Below are 23,083 nucleotides of genomic sequence, written 5' to 3' on the forward strand. Positions count from 1 at the left end.
TCTTCTCCTGGTTGTAGGTTTTCCAGGATACTGGGAAGACTGTTTATGTTGTGGATTAGGACTTCTAGTGTTGTTCCTAAAGCTGTAAATCTTTACAGACGCTGATTGACACATTTTTATCCCAAAGGCGGCCTGGGATGGGGTTAGGGGGTTGAGCTGCGGAGTTTTTGGTGAGCAACTGAGTGCTTAACCACTGTACCACCACCCCCAGGTTGCTTCCTTATTTCCATCTACGACTGAGTCATTTTTTATCTTTGTTTGGCTTCTCTAAGTTTATTTACTATTAGAAAATTGACGTCATTCACCTCAGAAGAGGTCTTGGTGGTGAAAAGGTTGGAAACTGTGCACTGCTGGTTCTCAGACACTTTGAGGCTGAGCATCTAGAACTCTAGCCTTATGCATCCAAAGCTGAACAATCTGATGACCTCTTGTGCACATTAGTGAGCGTCCAAGAGAACGAAATCTTATCTCTCAAGGCAACATTGAGGATGAGGATGGAGATGCCTACTGATTTAAGTGAGTCCAAAGTATCCGGGCTCAAATTTAACCTGAACGGAGTCCTGTGTGTATAGATATCTTGAAATAAAATAAGAACTCACAAGTCAATAGTCACAGTTATTATGCTTAGCCAGTCTCACTTTTATTAGCAGTTAACAACAAAAGAGTTTTCTTAAAGCTGGGCAGCATCAAAAGAAAGAAAAATGAAAGAAGGTTTTGCTGAAGTGAAACAAATTGACAACACCAAAACCCAAGCTATCATGTGGGCCGTTATTGCTGAAAGATCATTTTGGTTAAGGAAAAAAATGATCTCTGTGTTGCTGGACAAGCTTCTTCATCAGCACCTGGAAAGAACTTGGGGTTGGACTGCAGGTAAAGCTAGAAAACAGGCCACGTCTGTTCTTGGCCAGAGACAGGCACTGCCTGTGGCTCTGTACTCGTAGACGATGGGACATGTTCAGAGGAGGTGGGACTTGAACGCCATCAACAAAGGGTTGCCTTCCGGAAGTTGGATGCATGACGGGGTTGGCAAGGAGTCGACAAGCAGTTGCTTGCTTTGCAGAAACTTGAAGAAGTTGGTTGGAAGCACTTGGAACCACCACCAGACGATTTACCTACGCCCGTCACACAGCAGGCTGGCTGGCAGGAGGGGGATTTGCAGCCACTTTGGTTGCAGGAAGTGGATCCACCACAAGGTGGTTGGCAAGAAAACGTGGTGCCACAAGGAACTGATTTACAAGAGTACTTTACAGAACAAGGGGCCTGACAGTTAGCCACTGGCTGACAGATGAAGGGTATGGAAGAAGCTGGCTGGCAGTGGCGTGGCTGACAGCAGGAGGGCTCACAGCAAGAAGGATTGCAACTGAATGCATACATAGGTGCTGATGGCTGGCAGGGAACAGGCATGCAGGGAACCGAGTAGCAAGGGTTAATAAGATAGTAGATAGGCTGGTAATAAGTTGAATTGCACAGCTGGTCTTCACAACAAGTGACTTGATGTGACCCTGCTTGACAACAAGATGGTTGGCATGGACTAGACACACAGATGGCTGGTGGGCACGATATTTCAGCACAGGAAGTTACCTCAGAGCACGATGGCTGGCAGGATCTGGCATCACAGCAGGCTGATTGGCCGCAAGCTTCTTGGCATGATCTGGACACACAGACAGATTTCTGGAAGGAGCCTTGTTGGCAGGGGCTAGCATCAAGGCACTTTGCTTGACAACCAGTGATTTCGGAGCAGGCTGGCTGGCATGAGTTATCCAGACAAGTAGGCTGACTGGTGCTGGATTCACAGCAGGCTGTTCGAGAATAAATGGGTTGGCAGGCAAAACCCACACAAGAAGCTGATGGAAGGCAGGTAGTAGCTTGGCAGGAAGCAGATGCACACCCACTTGAAGCATTGCTGGACGGCTGACAGTTTTCTCGGCAGGTAACTAGTTGCCACGTTCTGTTTTGGCAAGAACTGGGCAAACAGATTGCATTCCGGAATCTGCCACCATTGGGGCATATGGAGGTGGTGGGCACAGCTGGAACTGCCAAGGTGTTCCCAGGACAACAGTTGTCCACCATGGTGCTTGCTGTCTGTGCTCACCTGGCTGGGGTGTTGCAAATTTGGTGTACTTGAGTTTGAAAGTCATCTAAGACTTGAGGGGTTTTATACTCCTTCCCCATGGGTGTCAGCACACATATAGCATCTTTCCTTGTTATTGTTTATACTCGTTTACGTATAAACATCTGATTAGCGAGCTTGAGGAGCCTAGGAGATGCTGTCCCCACTTAAAAAACTTGTCTGTTGAGTTGGGAGTTTTCTTTGCCAAATTTGGATCTGTTGATACTGTTCCTGCTCTGGAATGAGCTGGCCCCTTTTTACAGGTTGCTCCCAGCCTCGCTGAAGCAAGCCTTTCTCTGCACTAACCCCTCATCAGGAGGCCTCAGCCAAGCCAATGCTGCTCGGCTCTGCCTCCAGGAATGTCGTCCAGCACCATTCAGACAATCAGGAAATGAAGCTATGACCCAGATGGGAAAGATGGGTATCAGAGAAGAGACATGGAAGATTAGACAGTGATCCTAAGGGTACTTGAATGTCTCCACGTCTTTCTAGAAACTTCCTGTTTGGCTTTCCTGAAATGTCACTACTAATAACAACAATAATAATGGCTTCCATTTATGTAGCAAGACCCTGATTAAACTTGTCATTGACTCCTCCAAGCAAGGTAGTTAGAATAGTGGTCACCACTATGTTAGAAGTAGAAAAAATAACTCAGAGACTTCATATCAATCTCCAAAACTAGATCCATTGTGATAGAGAAACGAAATTAAAATCTGAAACTGTCTGATCCCCAAAGCTCTGATTTTATCTCCTTCGAGGTCCCTTGACTTTGGCAGGGGTGTTTCTATTACTGTGATTGAAGCCCAGTGATTGTTCAACAGCACACTGTCTCACGGTCAGGCTGCCAGGCGTCACACTGGGGTCATCTGCCACCCTGGCGACTGTAACTATCAGCTGCATCGAATTGCGCTAAGTACTGACCTCTTATTCACAATACATCAAAAGATAACCTTTTACATGTAGAATTTTAAAAACTGCAGGCTACTGCACCAAGAAGGATCAAACTCATTCTATGGTGTCCACAGTGGTATAGTGTATTGTTAAGTGTTAGGCTGTTAAATGAGAGTTCAATGGTTTGAATCCAGCAGGTAAAAATGGTTTTTCCAGCAGAAAAATAGTTTATCTCCTCCTGTACAGAAGTACAACTTCAGCATCACACATCAGTTCATGTGATGACCTTGACCATGCTGTAGGTCCATCCATGAGAGAGCAGAAACTCTACGGGTTTGTGAGTCAGTTAGGGCTGCACTTGATTTCTGGCCTAACTGCTAATTTCATTCATTTGGGCATTTTAGCCAATTTCAAAAGTCTTCCAAGTATCAAGATTTCACAGCTGTATTACTACTGCTCAGTTGATTTTTTGTTCTTCTAAGTGTCTCACAAATTCCTGAAAATGGTAAAAATTTTAAAGGATACCTTGCAAAATAACACCTGCAAAGTGCTTTCTTCTTAACATCTTCCTTCTGCATCTTTATCTTATTTTTAACTTTTTTTTATTTCTCTTTTTAAATTCATTTTAATGAAAGTTTACAGAGACTTTGGATTTCCATTCACTCACTGTTGTACTTTTCTCCCTGCCCAACCTACCCCACCCCAGTTCACTCTTCTCTTTCAAAAGCAAAAGAAAAATTCTTTCATTGTTATCCAATCCTTCCCCCAAGTCCACTTCACTATGCAGCCTTCGTTCGGGACTCCTGTCATGACAATAATACCTAATCATATATCCCTTTTAAACAGTTCTCTCTCTCATCTGTTTCAATGCAGTGTACATTATTTACCACATCTTTCTTAGTCTCCCTCCAAACCCGACATCAGTCCCATTTTACAACAGTGGCACTATGCAGTATTTGTCCTTTTGTGACAGATATTTCACTTAGTATAATGTCCTCCAGGATCATCCATTTTGTGTACTATTTCATGAGTTCCTTGTTTTTCAAGGCAGCATAGTATTCCATTGTGTGAATATACCACAGCTTCTCTATCCGTTCGTTTGTTGGTGGGCACTTAGGTTGTTTCCAACTCCTTGCAATTGTGAACAAAGCTGCGATAAACATGGGTGTGCATATATCTGCTTGGGTGGAAGTTGTGGTTTCTTTGGGGTATATCCCCAGTAGTGGAATAGCTGGGTCAAATGGTATTTCTATTTTCAACCTTTTATTTTATTTTATTTTATTATTGTATGTGTGTGTACCGTCAAATCAGACCTGACTGGTATAGGAGGAGATTGTTCCTTCTTCTCCAGCAGAGCATCTGGTGGATTTGAACCGTGCACCTCTGGGATTGAAGTACACCTTCTTGCCACTAAGCCACTAGAGCTCGCCACTGCAACTTTTTGAGAACGCGCTATACAGCCTTCCATAGTGCTTGCACCATTTTACACTACCACCAACAGTGAATAAGAGTTCCAGTTTCTCCACAACCTCACCAGCATTCGTTGCTTGCTGTTCTGTTAAATTTTGCTAGTCTTACTGGAATGAGATGATACCTCATAGTTCTCTTGATTTGCATCTCTCTTAGAGCTAGGGATTTTGAACATTTCTTCATGTGTTTGTTTGCCATTTGAATGTCATCTTTGGTGAAGTGTCTGTTCATATCCTGTGCCCATTTTTTCAATTGGGTTGTTTACCTTTATCTTGTTGTGATGCCTGAGTGTTTTATAATTCTGAATATAAGTCCCTTATCTGATATGTCACTACCAAATATTTTTTCCCAGTCTGTGGCTTCCCATTTTACCCTGTTGGAGAAGTTTTTGGATGTACATAGAGATTTGATTCTTAACATGTCCCATTCATCTATTTCATCCTCTCCTGGTTGTGGATTTTTCAGGATGTTTGGAAGACTGTTTATATTGTGGATTAGGACTTCTAGAGTTCTTCTAAGCTTTTCTTTTAGTCCTAGGTCCGTGATCCACTTTGAATTGGGTTTTGTGTATGGAGTGAGGTGTGGATCTTGTTGAGTTTTCTGCAAAATTTTGCCAACATCATTTGTTTAAAAGGCTGTCATTTCCCCACTTCGTTGATTTCATCTCCTTGTCAAAATCTGTTGGTTATAGGTAGATGGGCTGATTTCCAGGTTCTCAATACTATTCCATTGATCTATGTGTCTGTCATTGTACCAGTACCACACTGTCTTGGCCACTTTTTACTGTGATGAGTGAAAGTTTGAGAACAAATTAGGTTTGTTGTTTCTTTTTTACAAATTAGGTTTTCATATACATTTTGTTCTATGACATTGACTGCAGTTCCAACAAAGTCACGGTCCTCTTCCTACTTCCTGCCTGTGACTCCCATTTCCAGCCATTCCTTCCTGTGCTTTCTGCCTTCTGAGCTTTGTCCCTAAGCACACACTGCCCTTCTGATCTCGTTTGGTTGACTGCGGTTAAGAGGTGTGCACCTCTCTGGTATTACTGTTCACCTTCTAAACCTGTCTATTGTTAAGCTAACAGTTGAACCATATGAGGTGAGCTCAGTTCTACACTTGAAGGTTGGCTGAAGGTCATATACCCATGGTTCCTTCAGCCTTTTTCTGACCAGTAAGGATGGTCAATTTTTTATGTTTTCATTGGCAATGCTGGTATATTTGGATGTGGTTCCAAGTGGTTCTTGGGGTCATCACAATGAATGAGAACCACGTCAACTGAAGAGCACCCAAGGACAGCCCCCTACAGGTACCCAACCTCCACAAGCTCATTATTCTTCATCCTAGCTCCCCACACTCTGATCTATTAACCCCTGAATCCTTGGATCTCACCTGTCCATTCTCTGTTCATTCATGACAGAAGGGATGAGCCCAAGACTTTGGGAGAAACACAGAGGGCAATGGCAACAGTAACCAGGACCAAACAACATGGGAAATGGTTCACAAAGGGTGGAACCATCAAATGGGACCAGTGCTGGCCAAGCCAGGCAAGTGGAACCTGAAGGTTGGTCAATTTTTAATTTTGAGTTTCATCCCACAGTTTTGTCCCGCTCTTCTGGTCTCATGGTCAAGGAAATTAAGGATCATATGGGCCATTAGTCCTTTAGACTATTTGTTTCCATGTCTTTGATCTGCTTTTGCTCTTCTTTGCTCCATTTGGGTAGAGCCCACTGAGATATCCTCTCGCTGTATTTTAAGGCCCCAATCACTATCCCTAATAGAAAGATGTCCATCATTGTCATTGTTAACTATGATTTCTGATTGCTTTAGCTCCATCCTGAGACTGTAATCCTAAACTATAAAGCCATTACTCATTACTTCAGCGTGTTAGATTTTTGCATAAATTTTTATAACTTTGTCCCCTGATCTTTACTTTCATTTTAAAAGAAAAATATCTCTTCTGACTGGAACTTGGGAAAACCTCTCCAATGTCCTTAAAATTCTTTTCCAAAGGGAGCTCTGGTGGCCTAGTGATAAGGAGCTGCAACTACAATACCAGAGGCGCACGGTTCGAATCCATCAGTTGCTCTGCCGGGGAAGGAGGGACAATCTCCTCCTGTACCAGTCAGATCTGATTTGATGGTACACACACACAAAAATAATAAAATATAAAAAAAATTCTTTTCCTGTGATTATTTTTTATGTTATTGCCTCAATTACTTCTTCTTGCCCTCTGTCTTGTGTCTGCATATTTTAAAGTCTACATAGACCCTCATTTGTGTTTTATTCTAAACATCTAGATCCAGAAGTTCTCCATCTCTCAAGGGGAAATAAATATTCACAGTCTTAGTAAAGAGATCAATCAAAATGCAAATGTGAGTATATTTGAAGAACTGTGTCTGTGTCACATGTAGACAAAGAAAAGGTGTCAACATGTTATACCCATATCCACTACTCTTTTTTATTTCTAAACAATCCGTTCTCATATCCATTTTTCTCGTGGTAATCCTCTTGTTTCCTTTATTCTTTTTTTTATTTTATTCTGCTTTAGGTGAAGGTTTGTACAGCAAATTGCATGTCCGTTTAATAAATTTTAATACAAATTGTTCAGTGACATTGATTACCATTTTCACAAAATGTCAACATTTGCATTATTTCAGTCCTGTTTGTTCCGTTTCTGTTTATTTAGCTTCCCTTTTCCTCCTTGCCTTCTCACCTTGCCTTCTGAGTAACTGTTGACCTTTTGTCTTCATAGAGTTGACTGTTCAAGTGAACACATTTTTCACATATGATATCATGGTTTCCTTTACTCTTAAAGAAACTTCTTAGTAGAGAGAACATTCATTTTACTTTCATTTAAGCCACCAAAAGAATCTCAGGTATCACTGAGGGCTATTGTGACTATAACAAAAAGACATTGTAGTTGTTGTGATAAGTTGCAACGTATCAACTCTGACTCATAGTGGCCTCATGTGCAATAGATCAAAATCTTGCCTGATTCTATCCCACCTTCACACTCCACACTGCGCTTCAAGCCCATTGTTGCCATCATCGATCAATTAATCTTGTTGGGAATCTTGTCTTCTGCTGAATCTCCACCTTTCTAAGCATAATCCCTTATTCCATTGCAATTGACCCTCCCCACAACATACCCAAAGTATGTGAGACAAAGTCTCACAATCTTTACTTCTAAGGATCATTCTGGTTGCACTTTTTCCAAGGTAGATGTATTTGTTTTTTTGGAAGTCCATAGGATATTCATTGCTCTTCACCAATATCAACTTTCAAGGCAACAAATCTTCTTGGTCTTCTTTACTCACTGTTCGTCTTTCACAAACAATTGAAACAATTGGGTCAGGCGCACCCTAGTCTTTAGACAAATATCCGTACTCTTTACTCTTTAAAGAGATCCTTGAGAACAGAGTTGCCCGATTCAAGATGTCTTTTGATTTCTTGACCGCTGCTTCCATTGATATTGATCGCTAATCCAAAGAAAATGACAACTTTGACAGTACCAATCTTGACTCAATTTATTATGACATTGTTAATTGGTCCAATTGTTCCCTTAATATTGCAGTATAATTCACACTTAAGACTAGTCTCTGATATTTTTCAGTAAATTCTTCAAGTTGTCTTCACTTTCAGCAAGCATGATAGTGTCATCTGCATAACACACATCTTCATATAGTTCAGCTTCTCAGATTATTTTTCAGTCTACAAACTGTCAAAGCCTGGGGTAAAAAACAAACCCACGAACTTGGGATAGCTTGTGTTTAGTCATTTATATGTAACTTATTACAGAGTCTACCCTAAGTTTGTTCTTAATCCTTTGTTTTATATACAAACTCTAATGTGTGTATTATATGTCTATGTTACATTGTACACAAGTACAGTGGTAACCTGTGACTGCTGTGAGGCTGAACACTACAACACTGATGTGTCAAATGCATTAATGGCTGGTTACCTAATACGGACAGAGAGTAGGGTGAAGCTCCCCAACTGAAACAAGCTTGGAAGGAGGAGTGGCATCCACTTCTGTAATAGCTTGCCTCCGGAAACCCTATGAACCTGGAGAGAGGATGAGAGACACCCAAGCATTGAGGACTCTCCTTCATAGGGTCACTATTAGTCCCCTGTGACTCGACGGCACGTAACAACAACAACAAACATTGTACACAAATACTTATATGTGTAAGTGTATAGATATTCATACATCTGTTTATATACGTGTGCGTGCGTGCTAGTTTTAAACTGAGATATACGGCATACCAATTGACATATTTCAACAGACACTGCCCTGGATGTGCTCACTAAGTTGTGCCAAGAAATCTGGAGAACAGCCAGCAGGCCCACTGACTGAAAAAGATCGCTATTTGTTCCCATTCCAAAGAAAGGTGACCCACCAGAGTACGGAAATTATCAAACAATATCATTAACATCACATGCAAGCAAGATTCTGCTGAAAATTATCCAAAAACATTTGGAACACTATGTCAACAGAGAACTGCCAGATGTACAGGCTGGATTTAGAAGAGGTCATGGTACTAGGATATTATAGCTAATGTTAGATGATGGATCTTGGCCGAAAGCAAAGAATACCAGAAGAATGTCTATCTGTGCTTCATTTATGCAAAGGCTTTTGACTGTGTGGATCACAAGCTGTGGCTAATTCTGAGAAGAATGGGAATCCCAGGACATTTGATTGTGCTAATGCGAAACCTATACTTGGACCAAGAGGCAGTCATCAGAACAGAGCAAGGAAACACTACATGGTTCAAAAATCAAGAAGGGGGTTCATCAGGGATGTATTCTGTCTCCATACCTTTCAATCTGTATGCAGAACAGATCATCCGAGACGCTGGGCTGTATGAAGAGGAATGTGGCATCAGGATTGGTGGAAGAGTCATCAACAACCTGCGCTATGCAGATGACACACCCTACTTGCTAAAACTGAGGAGGACCTGAAGCGCTTGCTGCAGAAAGTCAAGGACTGCAGCCTCCTATATGGACTGAAGCGCAGCATCAAGAAAACAAAGATTCTCACCACTGGGCCAATTGGCAGCATCAGTATGGATGGTGAAGAGATTGAAATAGTTAACAGTTTTTGTTTACTTGGCTCCACAATCAACACTCTTGGTAACAGCAGCCAGGAAATCAAGAGATGAATCGCATTGGGAAAGTCAGCTGTGAGGGCCCTCTCAAGAGTACTGAAGAGCAACGATCTCAGGCTGGAGACTAAGATGCACCTGATCTGTACTATAGTCTTTGCAATTACGTGCTATGCATCAGAGAGTTGAAAAGTTAGTAGGGTTGATAGAAAGAGAATTGATGCCTTTGAGCTTTGGTGCTGGAGAAGAGTGTTGAATATACCATGGACTGCTAGGAGAACAAACAGGTTTGCCTGGAAAAGGTGAGGCTGGAATGCTTCTTGGAGTCAAGGATTCTGAAGCTTCGTCTGACATAGTTTGAGCATGTTGCAAGGAGGGACTGGTCCTTGGAGAGGGACATCATGTTTGGCAGAGTGGAGGGGCAGCAAAGGAGAGGAAGACCTTCAATGAGATGGATCAATTCTGAGACTGGAGCAGTGGGAATAAGTGCGTTTGAGACGGCTAGGTTGGCACAGGATAGAACAGAGTTTAGAGCTCTTGTACATAGGGTCGCTATGAGTCGCAAACGACTCGATGGCACATAACAACAACATATCGGGTTTTGTGGTGTTTATTTATATCGATCAACAGGATGTTACTAAAAGTCACCTGTTATTGCATGTAGCCATTGCTCATTTGCTTTCTTTGCTGTGTAATAATCATGTGACTATATACCACATTCTTTGTCTCTACTTTGGGACTTTAAGAGCATTTGTCTCTTGGATTCATTAATCTATAAAATGGGTGGAAAGAAATCTCATCTAACAAGATTGCTGTGACTTGTATGGAACTCTGAGCCCAGTGATTGGCACAGAGATTTTAAATCCTAGCCAACTCCTCTTTTTATTCTAGAAAGATATAGAGAAAAATGTCAATGGTCTAATGAGACAATTGCTCCAACACTCGTCGTCGGGACACATTTTACTTTCATTCTACTATTGTCTAATAGTCAGTCGCAAATGAGAGTGAGCTTTTATTTTCAAAGTATGTTTGCCAATATCTGATGGAAGCCAGAGACACTGATTAACATCTTAAAATACACAGGACAGTGTTCCACAGCAAAGAATGTATCCAGCCCAAATGATCAGCAGTGCTGAGGTTGAGAAGCCCAAGTGTACCTTTGCCTATTCTTGTAATTTCCCAAACTGTACCTTGAGAACAAGAAATAGACCTTCAATCTGTGAATTAAGCACAGGGGGTGTTTTCTTAGATTTTTTTTTTGTTATCCTTCCTTTTTTGATATTAGTTTATTTACAAAATTCAAATGCATTGTTTTTCACACCAGATATTTCCCATTTTACTCACATAGGAGGTGATTTCTTTGAAGATATTTTGTCTTTGGTGATTGCAGGAGGATATGCATAAAGCTTATATAAAGAATGGGAACAACTGTTCAGTTGGTACTCATCAGCAAGTATATTGCAATTCACAGCAGCCTCAGTGTGCAGAATAGAATGACTCCACTGGGTTTTCAAAACTATGACCCTTCAGTAGCATGTTTCCAGGCTTGTCTTCCAAGACCTCTCTGGTTGAATTGGACCCACCAACCCTTTGGCTAGCAACTTTCCCCTTAACAATGTATGCTACCAGGGACTCCTCAAAGGATTTAGGAGACTGTCAGAAAGGCTCTTCCACAAGAAACCCAGTTTACCTGAGCCTTTATTGTAAATATGATTCCTGATTTTATTTTTCATTCCATTGTGCGCACTAAAGTCAATGGCTTGCCAGCCAGTACATCTCCAATCTGTCTATATCCTTTCAATCAGTCATTCAAACCAAAAGGAGTCTCTAGACTCCAGTGCTGTTCATTACCGCCCAGTATACACACCAGACCCAGATATCGCTAAGTAGCCCTCATCATGAGCAGTTTGCCATTAACTAAAGTCTACCCAATCCTCTACTGGCACTTATGCTTAAGCATCACTAGTTAGTACTGAACTCACAGATGACATTTACTTATACGTGAATGTATAAATGTCCTAAAAGTCATGAGACATAAAAGATTCGCCTCCAGAATCACATTCCTCAGGAACTCTTCCATGCCCCCTATCCAGGCCCTGGTGAAATCATAGTGCCTTGTCTTATCTTTGCCCATGTGTGTGTGCACAGACACGTACTACCAGCCAAAAACTTTGGAACTACTCCTGAATTTCCAGGGAAGTCCCCTCTTTTTCCTTTTTTCCATCCATCTTTATCTTTCACCAGCCATACCTCCTTTATATTATTACCTTAATAAACCTTTTTCACTTGATATGCTAAATTGAAAAATAAAGAATTCCATCAGCATCTATTTGCTTATCAATCTTCCCATCAAAGTACCCCATTTTTTTTGTTAGAATCTTTTGGTGGTGGTGTTGTTTATGGGGTTTTTTGTTTGTTTTGTTTTTGTTTTATTTTTATTAATGATTTTTTTCATGAACATATTTTTACAACATATTCTTTCCATTTCTTTTTCCCTATTTATTCATTGTTTCACATTTTCTTCCCTGCCCACCCCTCACCCCCAGTTCATTTTTCTCTTTGAAGAAAAAAAAATCTTTCATTGTTATACAAACCCCGACAGTCCACAGTCTACTTTAATATGCATTTCTTTTTCTGTAATCTTATCATGAAAATAATACCTAATTATATATTCCTTTTAAATGGTTTTCTCCCTTATCTGTTTCATTGCAGTATACATTATTTATCCCCTCTTTTCTTAGGTTCCTCCCAACCCCGATGTCAGTCTTGTTTTACAATAGTGACATTATACAATATTTGTCCTTTTGTGACTGAGATATTTCACTCAGCATAATATCCTCCAGGGTCACCCATTTTATATAATATTTCATGAGTTCCTTGTTTTTCAATGCAGCATAGTATTCCATTTTGTGAATTTATCAGGCCTTTTCTATCCATTCATTTGTTGATGGGCACTTGGGTTGTTTCCAACTCTTTGCTATTGTGAACAAAGCCACAATATACATGGATGTGCATATATCTGCTTGGGTGGCAGTTCTGATTTCTTTAGGGTTTATTCCCAGTAATGGAATTGCTGGTCAAGTGGTATTTCTATAGCCAAGTTTTCAAGAAAGTGCCATACTGCCTTCCATTGTGGTTGCACCATTTTACACTCCTTTTATTTATTTATTTTTTTAAGAATGAATGCAAGTGATCAATGAATACAGACTTAACAGAGGTGGTTCTAAAGTTCCTGCTATCATCACCTTGGACAATATATGACCCACTTGGAAGGCAAATTCACTTAAAAGATCTCTGTCTTGTTCTATGACTAAAACGATACACTAATCAAGGGGGAACCCAGAATGATTCAACATTTTCTTTACTCCTGCCTTGAAATTTTGGTTTTCATTTTAACCCTGTGAGGATGCTTGATAAAGGCTTTGAAATATGCAGGAAGGGGAAAAAAATGGAAACTAACATGATTTGCATGTCTTGCCAGGAGTTAAGCTCAGCCTTTGTAGGGTGTTAAGGAAATACTCTTCTTGCTTTTTTTATGTGTGTGTGGAAGGGGGAGAATATCAGAGGGCATTTATAGTTCTACAGTTCTGGGGAGGGGGAGGTGACCTTCTTAAGAGCGGGCACTGAAATCTTTGTCTTTGTAGTTCTAGAGTCTAACACAGTCCCTAGCACCACATAGTTTTCTGATAAGGCTTATTGGATGGATGGATGGATGGATGGATGGATGGATGGATGGATGGATGGATGGATGGACGGACGGACAGAGCTACCCTCAAACATAAAGTAAGTTGGTTGATGAGATTATGGGGGGGGGGAACAGAAAGGCAATTCGAACAGCATATCACTTCAACTTAATCATGTTTATTCAACAGTTGAAGATCTTCATCCCATTTAAGAAGTCACCAAGGAGCTTGAGTGCACAAAGCAAGGGAGAGAACACACAGAGAGACAGGAAAGATTTTAGAGAAGAGATAGAGGTGATGCAGTGAGGCAACTCTTCTCAGCTTGATGGCAGCCGCAGACAGGAAGCCGAAATGTCCCTCCTCAGTGCCCAAGGGCCTTCATGAGAACACTGACATTTATATGAGCTCCTTGAAACATAAGCAGATGGCGAGAGGTGGTGCAGGGGGCAATAATGGGAAGGCAGTCAGATTTTCCCTCTAACTGACTTTGTTGACTTGTTGATGACTGGCTTGAGTTGATGACTTGCTTCCCAGAAATGGGTGAACTGGAGCCGGTTCAGGAATCAGCTGGTTTGCTGGCAGCAGGTTGGCCAGCAGCTGCAGACACACTGGCAATGGGACTGCGGGGTTTGGCAGCAGCGGTTGAACAGGGACTTGCCTCTGAGACGTTCTCCTTGCAGGGCGTAGAGTCGGCACAATCTGAGTGACTGGAAGTAGACTTCTTGCAATCCCGCTTGCAGAGGTCAGACTCAGCACAAGGTAAGCGGGAACAGACCGGGCGGTAAGAGACAGAAGTGAGGCAGGCAGGACGGCGCAGGATGGAGTAACAAGGGCGGTAGCAGCTGGGGCGATAGGAGATGGAGGTCACATATGGCTGCCTGTAGGACAAGGGACCTGAGCAGAATGGACGACTGATCGGACGGTAGGAAATGGAAGTGCTACAAGGCGGTTTGCAGGAGCTGGGTATGTAGAAAGTGGGCCGAGAGCAAGTTGGCCGGCAGATAGCAGATGCAGAAGACCCCGGGCGGCAGCAAAGCGGCTGGCAGGGGTTGGATGTACAGGAAACGGGCTCACAGCTGATGGACCGACAGCGTTTGACTAGGTAGCAGGTAGATTGGCAGGGGTTGGAAACGCAGACATTTTGTGAGCAAGGGTTGGACACACAGACATTTGGAGAACAGGAGCTGGGCACACAGACACTTTGGGAGCAGGGGCTGGACTCCGGGCAGATGGGTTGGCAGATGCTGGAGACACAACACGAGGGCTCTTGGCAGCTGCTGGAGACACACGATGGCTCACAAGGACTTGAAACACAGCACACAGGCCGGAGGCAAACGGGCTCACAGACCAGAGTCACACAGGCAGCTGGCTGGCAGATGCTGGCCTCTGAGCAGGAAGTCTCACAAGGACTGGAGTCACAGCAGATGGGCTGGCAGCTACTGGTCACCGAGCAGACAGATGGACAGCAACTGGGTGTTGGGCACACTGGCTGGCAGCACGCAGGCTCACAGACCATTGCTTGGCAGGCAGTTGGCACAGCACAGATAGCTGAGAAGCAGCTGGGCTCACAGACCATGGGCTGGCAGCAGCTGGGCTCACAGAGGATTGGCTGGCAGGAAGTGGGCATGCACAGGACTGATTGGCAGGAAGAGTCTTCACAGCACACAGGTTGACAGCAACTGCTGACGGAGCAAGAAGGTTCACAAGGCGTAGCTTCGCAGCACACAGGCTGGGCACAGGTACTTACGGAGCAGGAAGGCTCGCAAATGGTGGCCTCACAGCACACAGGCTGGGTGCAGGTACTCACGGGACAAGAGGGCTGACAGCACTGGGAGCCACAGCTGGAAGATCCGCAAGCGTCTTGACACGTCACCAGTTGCCACGTCTGGCTCTCGCAGGAACTGGGAAGGCAGATGGGCCTCACACAACTCACCTCCCGGGAACAGAGGGAGATGGCTGGCACAGAGGGGCATTTCCTGGAATAGCAGGTGCCAGACATGGTGGAGGTTCTTCTGCTTCCGAGTGAGTGCTGAAGGGGAGCTGCCCAGCTGTGACTGTCCTCCGAGGCCGTCTCACCTTTATACCCCCTCACTGGCGTGTTCTGTGTGGGGATCCAGCATCTCTTCCTCATTGCTGTTTGGGCCAGTTTGTAGAGCAACACCTTATTAGACCAGGCTTTGTTGATCTGGATGTCGTTTGCCTCCCCATAAAGAAGCTGTTTGTTTACTAACTTGCTAAATTTGGAATCCCAGAGCTGCAGTTAGTTGTAAGCACCATCACCTTCAAGCCGGGTGACCTGCGTTTCCGAGCATCATGAATGGAGGAAGAAGAAAGAAGCTTATAATTTATCCACTTCTGGTCCTCTGCACTGGGCCCTGGGCTGGACATAGGGGATGTCCATATGGTTAAGAACTTACTCATCCATTATTGTGAATCTATGATTTAGCAGGCAGATCCATTACAGTTCAATGACAAACTCTACGACAGATGAACAAGAGATGGTACAAACATATGTGAGGAGTTGTTTCAGGGAGGTGGTGCGTATTTTGTGTATTGTCTTACAACAATGATCTTATTAAAACAGACAGTCATCCATGTGGCAGAAGTTCTTTCCCCTTCGTCCAGGTGAAGAGATAGATGGGAAGTGCGGAATGTCCGTAGTGTTTAAGTCATCCACTGAATAGCACACACAGCCTGCTCCCACCCTGGCCTAGGCTTGCTCTCCTTCCACTCGTCAGCTTATGTGGGCCACCATGTCTCAGAGGCCTTTATTAAAGCCACACACCATAGATTCAAGCCCATCATATTGTCCTCCATCCTTCATTGTGAGCTGCCCCACTCTAGAGCATTGTCTTTACCTGCCCCTGTTGTCGTTGTATACCGTCAAGTCAGAACCGACTCATAGCTGACCCTCTCGTGGGTTTTCAGAGGCAGCAAATCACATGGCAGCTAATGCCCATCTTTCTCTTGCAGAGAAGCTGGTGGGTTTTAATTGTGTACCTTTGTGTTGGCAGTGCAATTTCATCTTGCTTGGATCCGCCATCCACACCCTTGGTACCAGCAGTCAGGAGATCAGGAGATGTATTACTCTGGGCAAGTCTGCTGTTAGAGATGTCTCCAAAGTACTGAAGAGCAATGATATCAGTTTGAAGACTAAGGTGTGCCTGATTCAGGCCGTGGCCCTTTCCACTATTTGCTATGCTTCTGAGAGCTGTACAATGAATAAGGATGACAGAAGAGTTGTGGTGTTGGGGAAGAGTACTAAATATCCCATAGACTATCAAAAGAACAAACAGATCTGCATTGGAAAAGGTGCAGCCAGAGTGCTCTTTGGAGGCAGAAATCACAAAGCTTTGTCCCTCATACTTTGGACACATTGCCAGAAGAGGCTATTCCTTGGAAAAGGATCTCATGCTTAAAAGCATGGAGGGTCAGTGAAAGACAGGAAGACCCCATCGAGACAGATTGATAGTAAGTGCAGCAATGGGCTTAAGTATATCAGAGATCATTAGGGTGGCACAGGATAGGATGAGATTCAAACCTGTTGTTCATAGGGTTACTTTTGAGTCGTACTTGACTCAATGGCACCTAACAGCAAGCCACAAAGGTCCTTCTGCCTCCCCCTGGGAAACACTTAATCCAGCTCTCTGCTTCTCCTCTTTAGTCTTCCCCCAACCCACCCCAAGCATTCAATGACCTTCAAGAAGCCTTCTTGCCATTGAGAATTTTAACAACTTCTAAAAAAAAAGATGTCTGTCAATAATCCAAAAGGTGAAGAAAGATAAGAAACTAGAGAGTGGTCTCCCAAGTTCAACTTTCTTTTAAATTTTTATTTTATACTGGTTTGCTTACAAAGTTTGTATACATTGTGTTTCACACTATTCTTCATTCACATTGTATTTCATACAATCATTCCTATTCATTATGTTTTATAAAATTAATCACCATTGAACTATGCCCACCATCAACCTATCTTTTTCAGGTCCCTACCGGATCTCTCCCATTTCCTATACCCACTCCCTCCACCCACCAACTTGTGCAACTTTGTGATTTCACCCCTGTGCTTCCCTATCTTCCAACCTGTTTTACTAGTTATCTTCCTATTTTTACAATAATGGTCTTATGCAGTATCCAAGTTTATCTTTTAAAGAAATTGTGACAAAGAAAGTTATCTCCACTATTGCTTGAAACAGAAGTGTGATGAGAAAACAACATGAGACATTGCTTCTAAACTCCAACACCAGACATCCTCCCTCAGAGAAGAGTGACTGCCATGTCTCCACCAAGTGCTCTCAGCTTCAAAGGAAAAATCAGACTCTCTCTTGGAGAGTTCATCCATTTATCCCCTTCTCTCATTCATCTATTTTTCCCTCTGTCATTTGTCATTCCTTAATTTATAGAGCTGCTAACTCAGTCAATTTCTCCTTTACTCACTCACCATTGAGGTATATGTAATGGGATAAAAAATAACGAGTGGGAGTTCCTGTCATAAAGAAACCACAGTTTAGAAGACGCATCCATAGCAATCATAACGCTGGGTTCGGGGGGGGGTCATGCAGGAGAAACACTGGCATGGAAAATTGGAAAATATTCTCAAATGTACAATGACAAATTTGAATATATAAGGGAAAAGGATAAAAAGCCATCAGTTGTGTAAACTAAAGGCATGTGAATAGAGCATCTTCAAGGAGCAAAAGATATTTCAATTTGTTGGTGTCTTATTAGGTATCAGTGAGCAGAGTGACTCATACTGACCCTATGCACAACAGATGGGAGCCTTGCCCTTTCTTGGGGCCAACCTCACAATCTCCTCTGTGTTTAAGCCCATTGTTTTCAATTACTGTGTCAATTCATGTCCTTGAGGTTCTTCCTCTCCTTCTCTGACCTTTCAGCTGCCCAGTCGTGACATCTCTTGATAACTCCTCCTGATAACATGTCTAACACAAGTGAGATTAAGTTTCATTATTCTTCACTTCAAGCAGCACTCTCTTTCTCCCTCTCTGGTAATATAGTGTATGTTGCTTTCACTAACCAAAAGGCTGATAGTCCAAATCCACCAGCAATTCCGTAAGAGAAAGATGGGCAGTCTCTCTTCATTAAGAATTACAGCCTTGGAAACCCAATAAAGGGTCACCAAGAATTAGATGCCAGTGGGTTTTGTTTTGATTCAATATAGTCAGGATGAAGTTGAAGGGGATAGTGGAGAGTCAGAAGGGTTATTGAGCACTCATGAAAGATCTGGTGACGCGTCATAAAAAGTTTTGTGCTGAAAACTGGGTTTTAATCAGAAAAATAACTTAATTAGGTTTGTATTTTGGAAAGTTCACTCTGGCTATTCTGTGGGGAAGAGATTGGAGCGGCTTGGACAAGAAATTGGAGAAGAGATTGAACAAGTTTGAAGGCAGAGGGGCCATAGAGATCTGGACTAATAGCCCAAAAGCTTCATGGTGACAACTTGAATGGACCAGTGCCTGGGACTACAGCAATGTAATGGAGTGTTAAACGGGTAGACTCTACAGGAGTCAGTGGTTAAAAGTAAAATCCTTTGAGATGTAACAATGGAGAGGTCTTTTGACAGTTCTACTTGTAAAGATAAAACAGAAGTGGTGTCTCTAAGATAGAGTCTGAGATTGAAACATGGCAGAGTCAAACCTCAAATTCTTGGCAAAAGTAAGATACTACTACTGCTAGGCTTTAAGAAAGAGACTGCAAATGAAAAAAATTAAGTGACCCCTACACGCTTGCTAGAAAGGCTAAAACAAGCAACACTGTCAATATCAAATGTTATAAAGGACTTAGAGAACAATAATTCAGATATTGCTGGTAGAAATACAAAATGTCACACATTTTTTTTTAAAAATGTCAGGTAGTTTCTTACAAAGCTAAACTAACACAGTTAAATATTCATTTGCTGTCTGTTGTATGTTCACACAATAATCTGTATAGGAATGTGTACAGAAAATGTATTCATAATAGGTCAAAACTGGGGACAGTCCAAATGATCATCAGTAGGTAATGTATTTTTTTGAAGTTTGTTTATCCATTTAATGGAACACTACTAATAAAAAGGGACAAACTGCCAAAGTATGGCTAAATATAAAAATAATTTTCAGATGTGAAAAGGAATTCATGCTCTTATGATTTTATTAATATGGCATTCTATAAATGGCAAAATGTACAGTGAGTTAATTCAAGTTGATGGTTTCTCGGCGTCATGAATAGAGGATAGGGTTACAAAGGGGGACTTGGGGAATTTTGAGATTATCGAAATATGCTATATTTCAATTGCAGTGGGTGTCACACAAATACATACAATCATCAGATCTTATCACACTGTTTATGAAATTATTTTTTATTATTTTTATGTTTATTTTATTATTATGATATATTTTATTTACAAAATTAAAATACATTGTTTTTCAGACCAAATTCTTCCAATTTCCTTCACACACACACCCCCCCAAACAACAAATTGTACAATCCCATGATTAATTCCCCCCTCCCCAGCACATCCTCGTCCCTCTGCTTCCACTCTCTCCCCACCCTTGGATCTTTATACTTGTTCTACAGTAATGGTTTTATGCAATATTTGTCCTTGTGGGACTGAGTTAGTTCACTCAGCATGTTGTTGTTGTTGATTTCCTTCAAATCAAACATGACTCATAGTGACCATAGGAACAAAAGGCCTGAAGCTCCTCTACAACTATCGACATTTATCAAAGTTCATCTGTTTCTGGAGGTCGGTTGTTTAGGAAGTGGATGCCAAACCTGTCATAGTATGTTATTGTTGTTATGTGCCGTTCATTCAGCACAGTGAGGAACATTTTTTTTCATTTTTTTTAATTTCTTTTTTTATTATTATTAAATTTTATTCGTTTTAATGAACATTTACAGAGATTTTGGGTTTTCATTCATTCATTGTTGCACTGTTTTCTCCACCCTCCTCCCCAGTTCATTCTTCTCCCCACCCCCCACGTCTGTTTTAATTGTCTAATTGCCACAGTGCTTGTCAAAGCCAGTTCTGATTAATCTCCTTTGTCAGTGTGTCCCTTGCCATTCCCTATCACTCCTCCCTGAGAGAGACTTCACCCTGATTCTTAAGGAAAAGGGGATGGCGTATTCTCTTAGCTACTTCCTGCTGAAAAGGGACGCTGTGGGTTTCAGGGTGAATGTCTTCTCTCACTACTCTAAAGGGCCCCCTTGGCAGTAGGAAACACATAGACTATTATGGAGACTGATTTTGGAATTTAGATGCACTGTTATCAATTGTGCTTAGCCATACATGTTCATATCCTTGAAGATGTATCATGGAAGTGTTGCAGCCTAGAAGATACTAACAAGTTAAAAGTGCATGAGTCAAAAATGGAAAAGCAATAATATTCTGAGTAGAGGTTCTAATAGTGGCACAAATCAAGTTACAGAGGTAAGGTGGTTCCATTGCCATCCTTACTCTAACTTAATTATTTTTTTTTTGGAACATTTTCTTATAAATAAATTCTACCTCTAAAAAGTGGGCTTATAAAAAAATGAAGCAGTCCATTTTAAAGATGAAAAATAAAAGCCTTATAATCCAAATTTTATTTGTAAATATGCTCAGAAGGGAATCTGGAAAGATATACATCAGTAATAAAGTTTGAATGGCTAGAATCTAGTTGTTATTATTTCTTTATTTTATCCTTCATAAATCTTTACATCCTAGGGAACAATGCTTATGTGTAATGCATTTCAGAAGACAAATGTTTTTGTTTAGTTGTTTAATAAAACATTGTTTGGGGAGAATAAAAGTAATGGTTGTTCCGGGAAAAGAGCAGAGTTCCTTTTCGTCCATGCGGAGCTTATGATCATTTTCAGAAGGATGTTAAATCATCTTCCTCGCTTGAGCTTTAACCTTCCAGCTAGGCTCCCGCGCACCTGGACACTCATTCTCTTCATCTCTGAGATTCAAGAGGAAGAAATATAGATGGTTGGCGGGGTGGGAAGGGAGAGAAATAAACCAAACAGAATTGTAAGACCCGGCAAAACATGTGACTGGAAGAGGAACTTGACTGCTTAGAACATCTTCAGAGCCTGTGGCTTCACAATGCTTTGCTTCAGGAATTCCTTCCAATCAAAACCAAGCTTGATTTTAGCAGATCTTCCTACCCTGAATTTGTCGGAGAGTTTTGACCAAGCCTTAAACTCTCCGGCAGATCCATCCTAGGGAGACTACAGTGAGGAAGAAAGAAGCCACGCCCATCCTCAGGACTGAATGTGGCCAGCTTTGACTTTGACTCAGGAGCTTTCAAAAGTGCAGGTGCTAGGGTCTCAACTTACAGTTAATAGAAAAAAGCTCCACCGGTGAAGCTCCAGAATCTGCACTTGTAAACACCTCCCCAGGTAAATCCCATGTAGCATATGGGAGCTTTAGTCTACACCAGTGGTTCTCGAACTTCCAGGCCTAAGAATTACCTGGGGATTCTTGCTAAAACAAGATCTCCCCTGTAGACTCTGATTCTGCCTGTCTCAGGATGGGTCCCCAAATCACTGCTTCAAACTGGCCCCCAGGGGATGCTAATGCGGGAGACCTCTAAACCACATTTCAAAAACCATCATCTGAATGTCGGATTTCCTTCATCTAGCCCAACGAGGAGGTGAAAGAAGAGGCGGGAATACTAATAACGTGATGGCAGCATGCTCACATTTATTCAGAGGTTGACAAAAGGAGAAGTTTTATGTCTCAAAAGCAGCAGAAACCTGGGGAGGGAAAGTCAGTCCCAAAGACATCTTGGATAAAATGATGCCTTTTCACTTCAAGAACAAAAAGCCATAAGGGTTTCACTCTTTAAGCTGAGGGGTATCACCTGGGGTGATCCAGTTTTAATCTCACATCAGCATGGCTGTTGTTCTCAGCACGTTGAATCACGAGGGCCTGCGATGGAGAACCAGTTTTCCTCTACATTTAACCCGGGAGGCAGGACACTACTGGCTTGGGGGCATGGAAGGTCCTGGAGACAAAGAGGTCTCCATCTGGAGCGCATGGAGTGTTCCACTTGGACTACCTCAGTGGTGCAGATCCAGGTCTTCATTTCGTGTCACACACAGGTGTGGGCTGGCAGCACACTGGACCACAGCACCCCGAGGAGCCACAGCAGCTGGAGCCACAGCAGCTGGAGCCACAGCAGCCCCCTCCACAGCCTCCGCCACAGCCTCCCCCGCAGCCCGATCCACAGCAGCCTCCTCCACAGCCAGAACCTCCACAGCCAGAGCCACCACAGCCACAGCAGGAGCCACAGCAGCCACAGCAGGAGCCACAGCAGGAAGGCTGGCAGCAGCAAGTTTCACAGCATTCTTCTTGAGGGCAGCAGGTGAAGCAGTCCCCAGGGCAGCATGACATGGTCCCGGATGGTCAGCTCGCAGGTCAGTAACGTGGCCAGAGTTCCCCAAGTCTGAGCGAGGCCAAGCAGCCAGCAGCTTTTATACCCCCTCACCCGACGGTGTTGGCACAAAGCACAGGATGTTTTCTTTGTTATTATTTACGACTGTTTCCATAAGAACGGCTTATTAGCGAGCTGTTTATTTTCCAGTTCTGAGTACCTCAACTCATAAAAAAGCCCCACTCGTCCCCAACTGCTATTTGTCCAGAGGGTAAAAATACATCTACTCCCAAACCTGTCATCATGGCCAAACATCACCAGGCTTCAGTAGCCCAGGTGGAACAGAGGAAGGGCAAACTGGTCACCAGCTGACTCTGGCTCTGCAACGGTGGGCTCCTCCTTCACATCAACTCTGACAGCAGGTTGGCATACTCTGTCATTAGCGGTGGTCTAGAAAAGCCAACATGACCG

The 23,083-nt window shown here is 42.7% G+C and overlaps 2 protein-coding genes across 2 annotated transcripts; both read right to left on the reverse strand.

Annotated features, from left to right (window-relative positions):
• Window positions 1–981: 981 nt before the first annotated feature.
• On the reverse strand, window positions 982–2,070 carry LOC102855900 (keratin-associated protein 29-1-like). Its single transcript, XM_006901706.1, has one exon. The coding sequence runs from the start codon at window positions 2,068–2,070 to the stop codon at window positions 982–984; it is 1,089 nt and encodes a 362-aa protein (XP_006901768.1).
• Window positions 2,071–13,815: 11,745 nt separating this feature from the next.
• Window positions 13,816–15,258, reverse strand: LOC102856310 (keratin-associated protein 16-1-like). Its single transcript, XM_006901707.1, has one exon. The coding sequence runs from the start codon at window positions 15,256–15,258 to the stop codon at window positions 13,816–13,818; it is 1,443 nt and encodes a 480-aa protein (XP_006901769.1).
• Window positions 15,259–23,083: the final 7,825 nt, after the last annotated feature.

Source organism: Elephantulus edwardii, unplaced genomic scaffold (genome assembly GCF_000299155.1).
Source record: "Elephantulus edwardii isolate Elephantulus edwardi_28Jun2011 unplaced genomic scaffold, EleEdw1.0 scaffold00340, whole genome shotgun sequence".
In the NCBI taxonomy this organism is placed as follows: Eukaryota; Metazoa; Chordata; class Mammalia; order Macroscelidea; family Macroscelididae; genus Elephantulus; species Elephantulus edwardii.

What these genes read in the sequence shown, in the direction of transcription:
- LOC102856310 (XM_006901707.1), bottom strand. Translation starts at nt 15,258, where the DNA reads ATGTCTGGCACCTGCTATTCCAGGAAATGCCCCTCTGTGCCAGCCATC.
- LOC102855900 (XM_006901706.1), bottom strand. Translation starts at nt 2,070, where the DNA reads ATGGTGGACAACTGTTGTCCTGGGAACACCTTGGCAGTTCCAGCTGTG.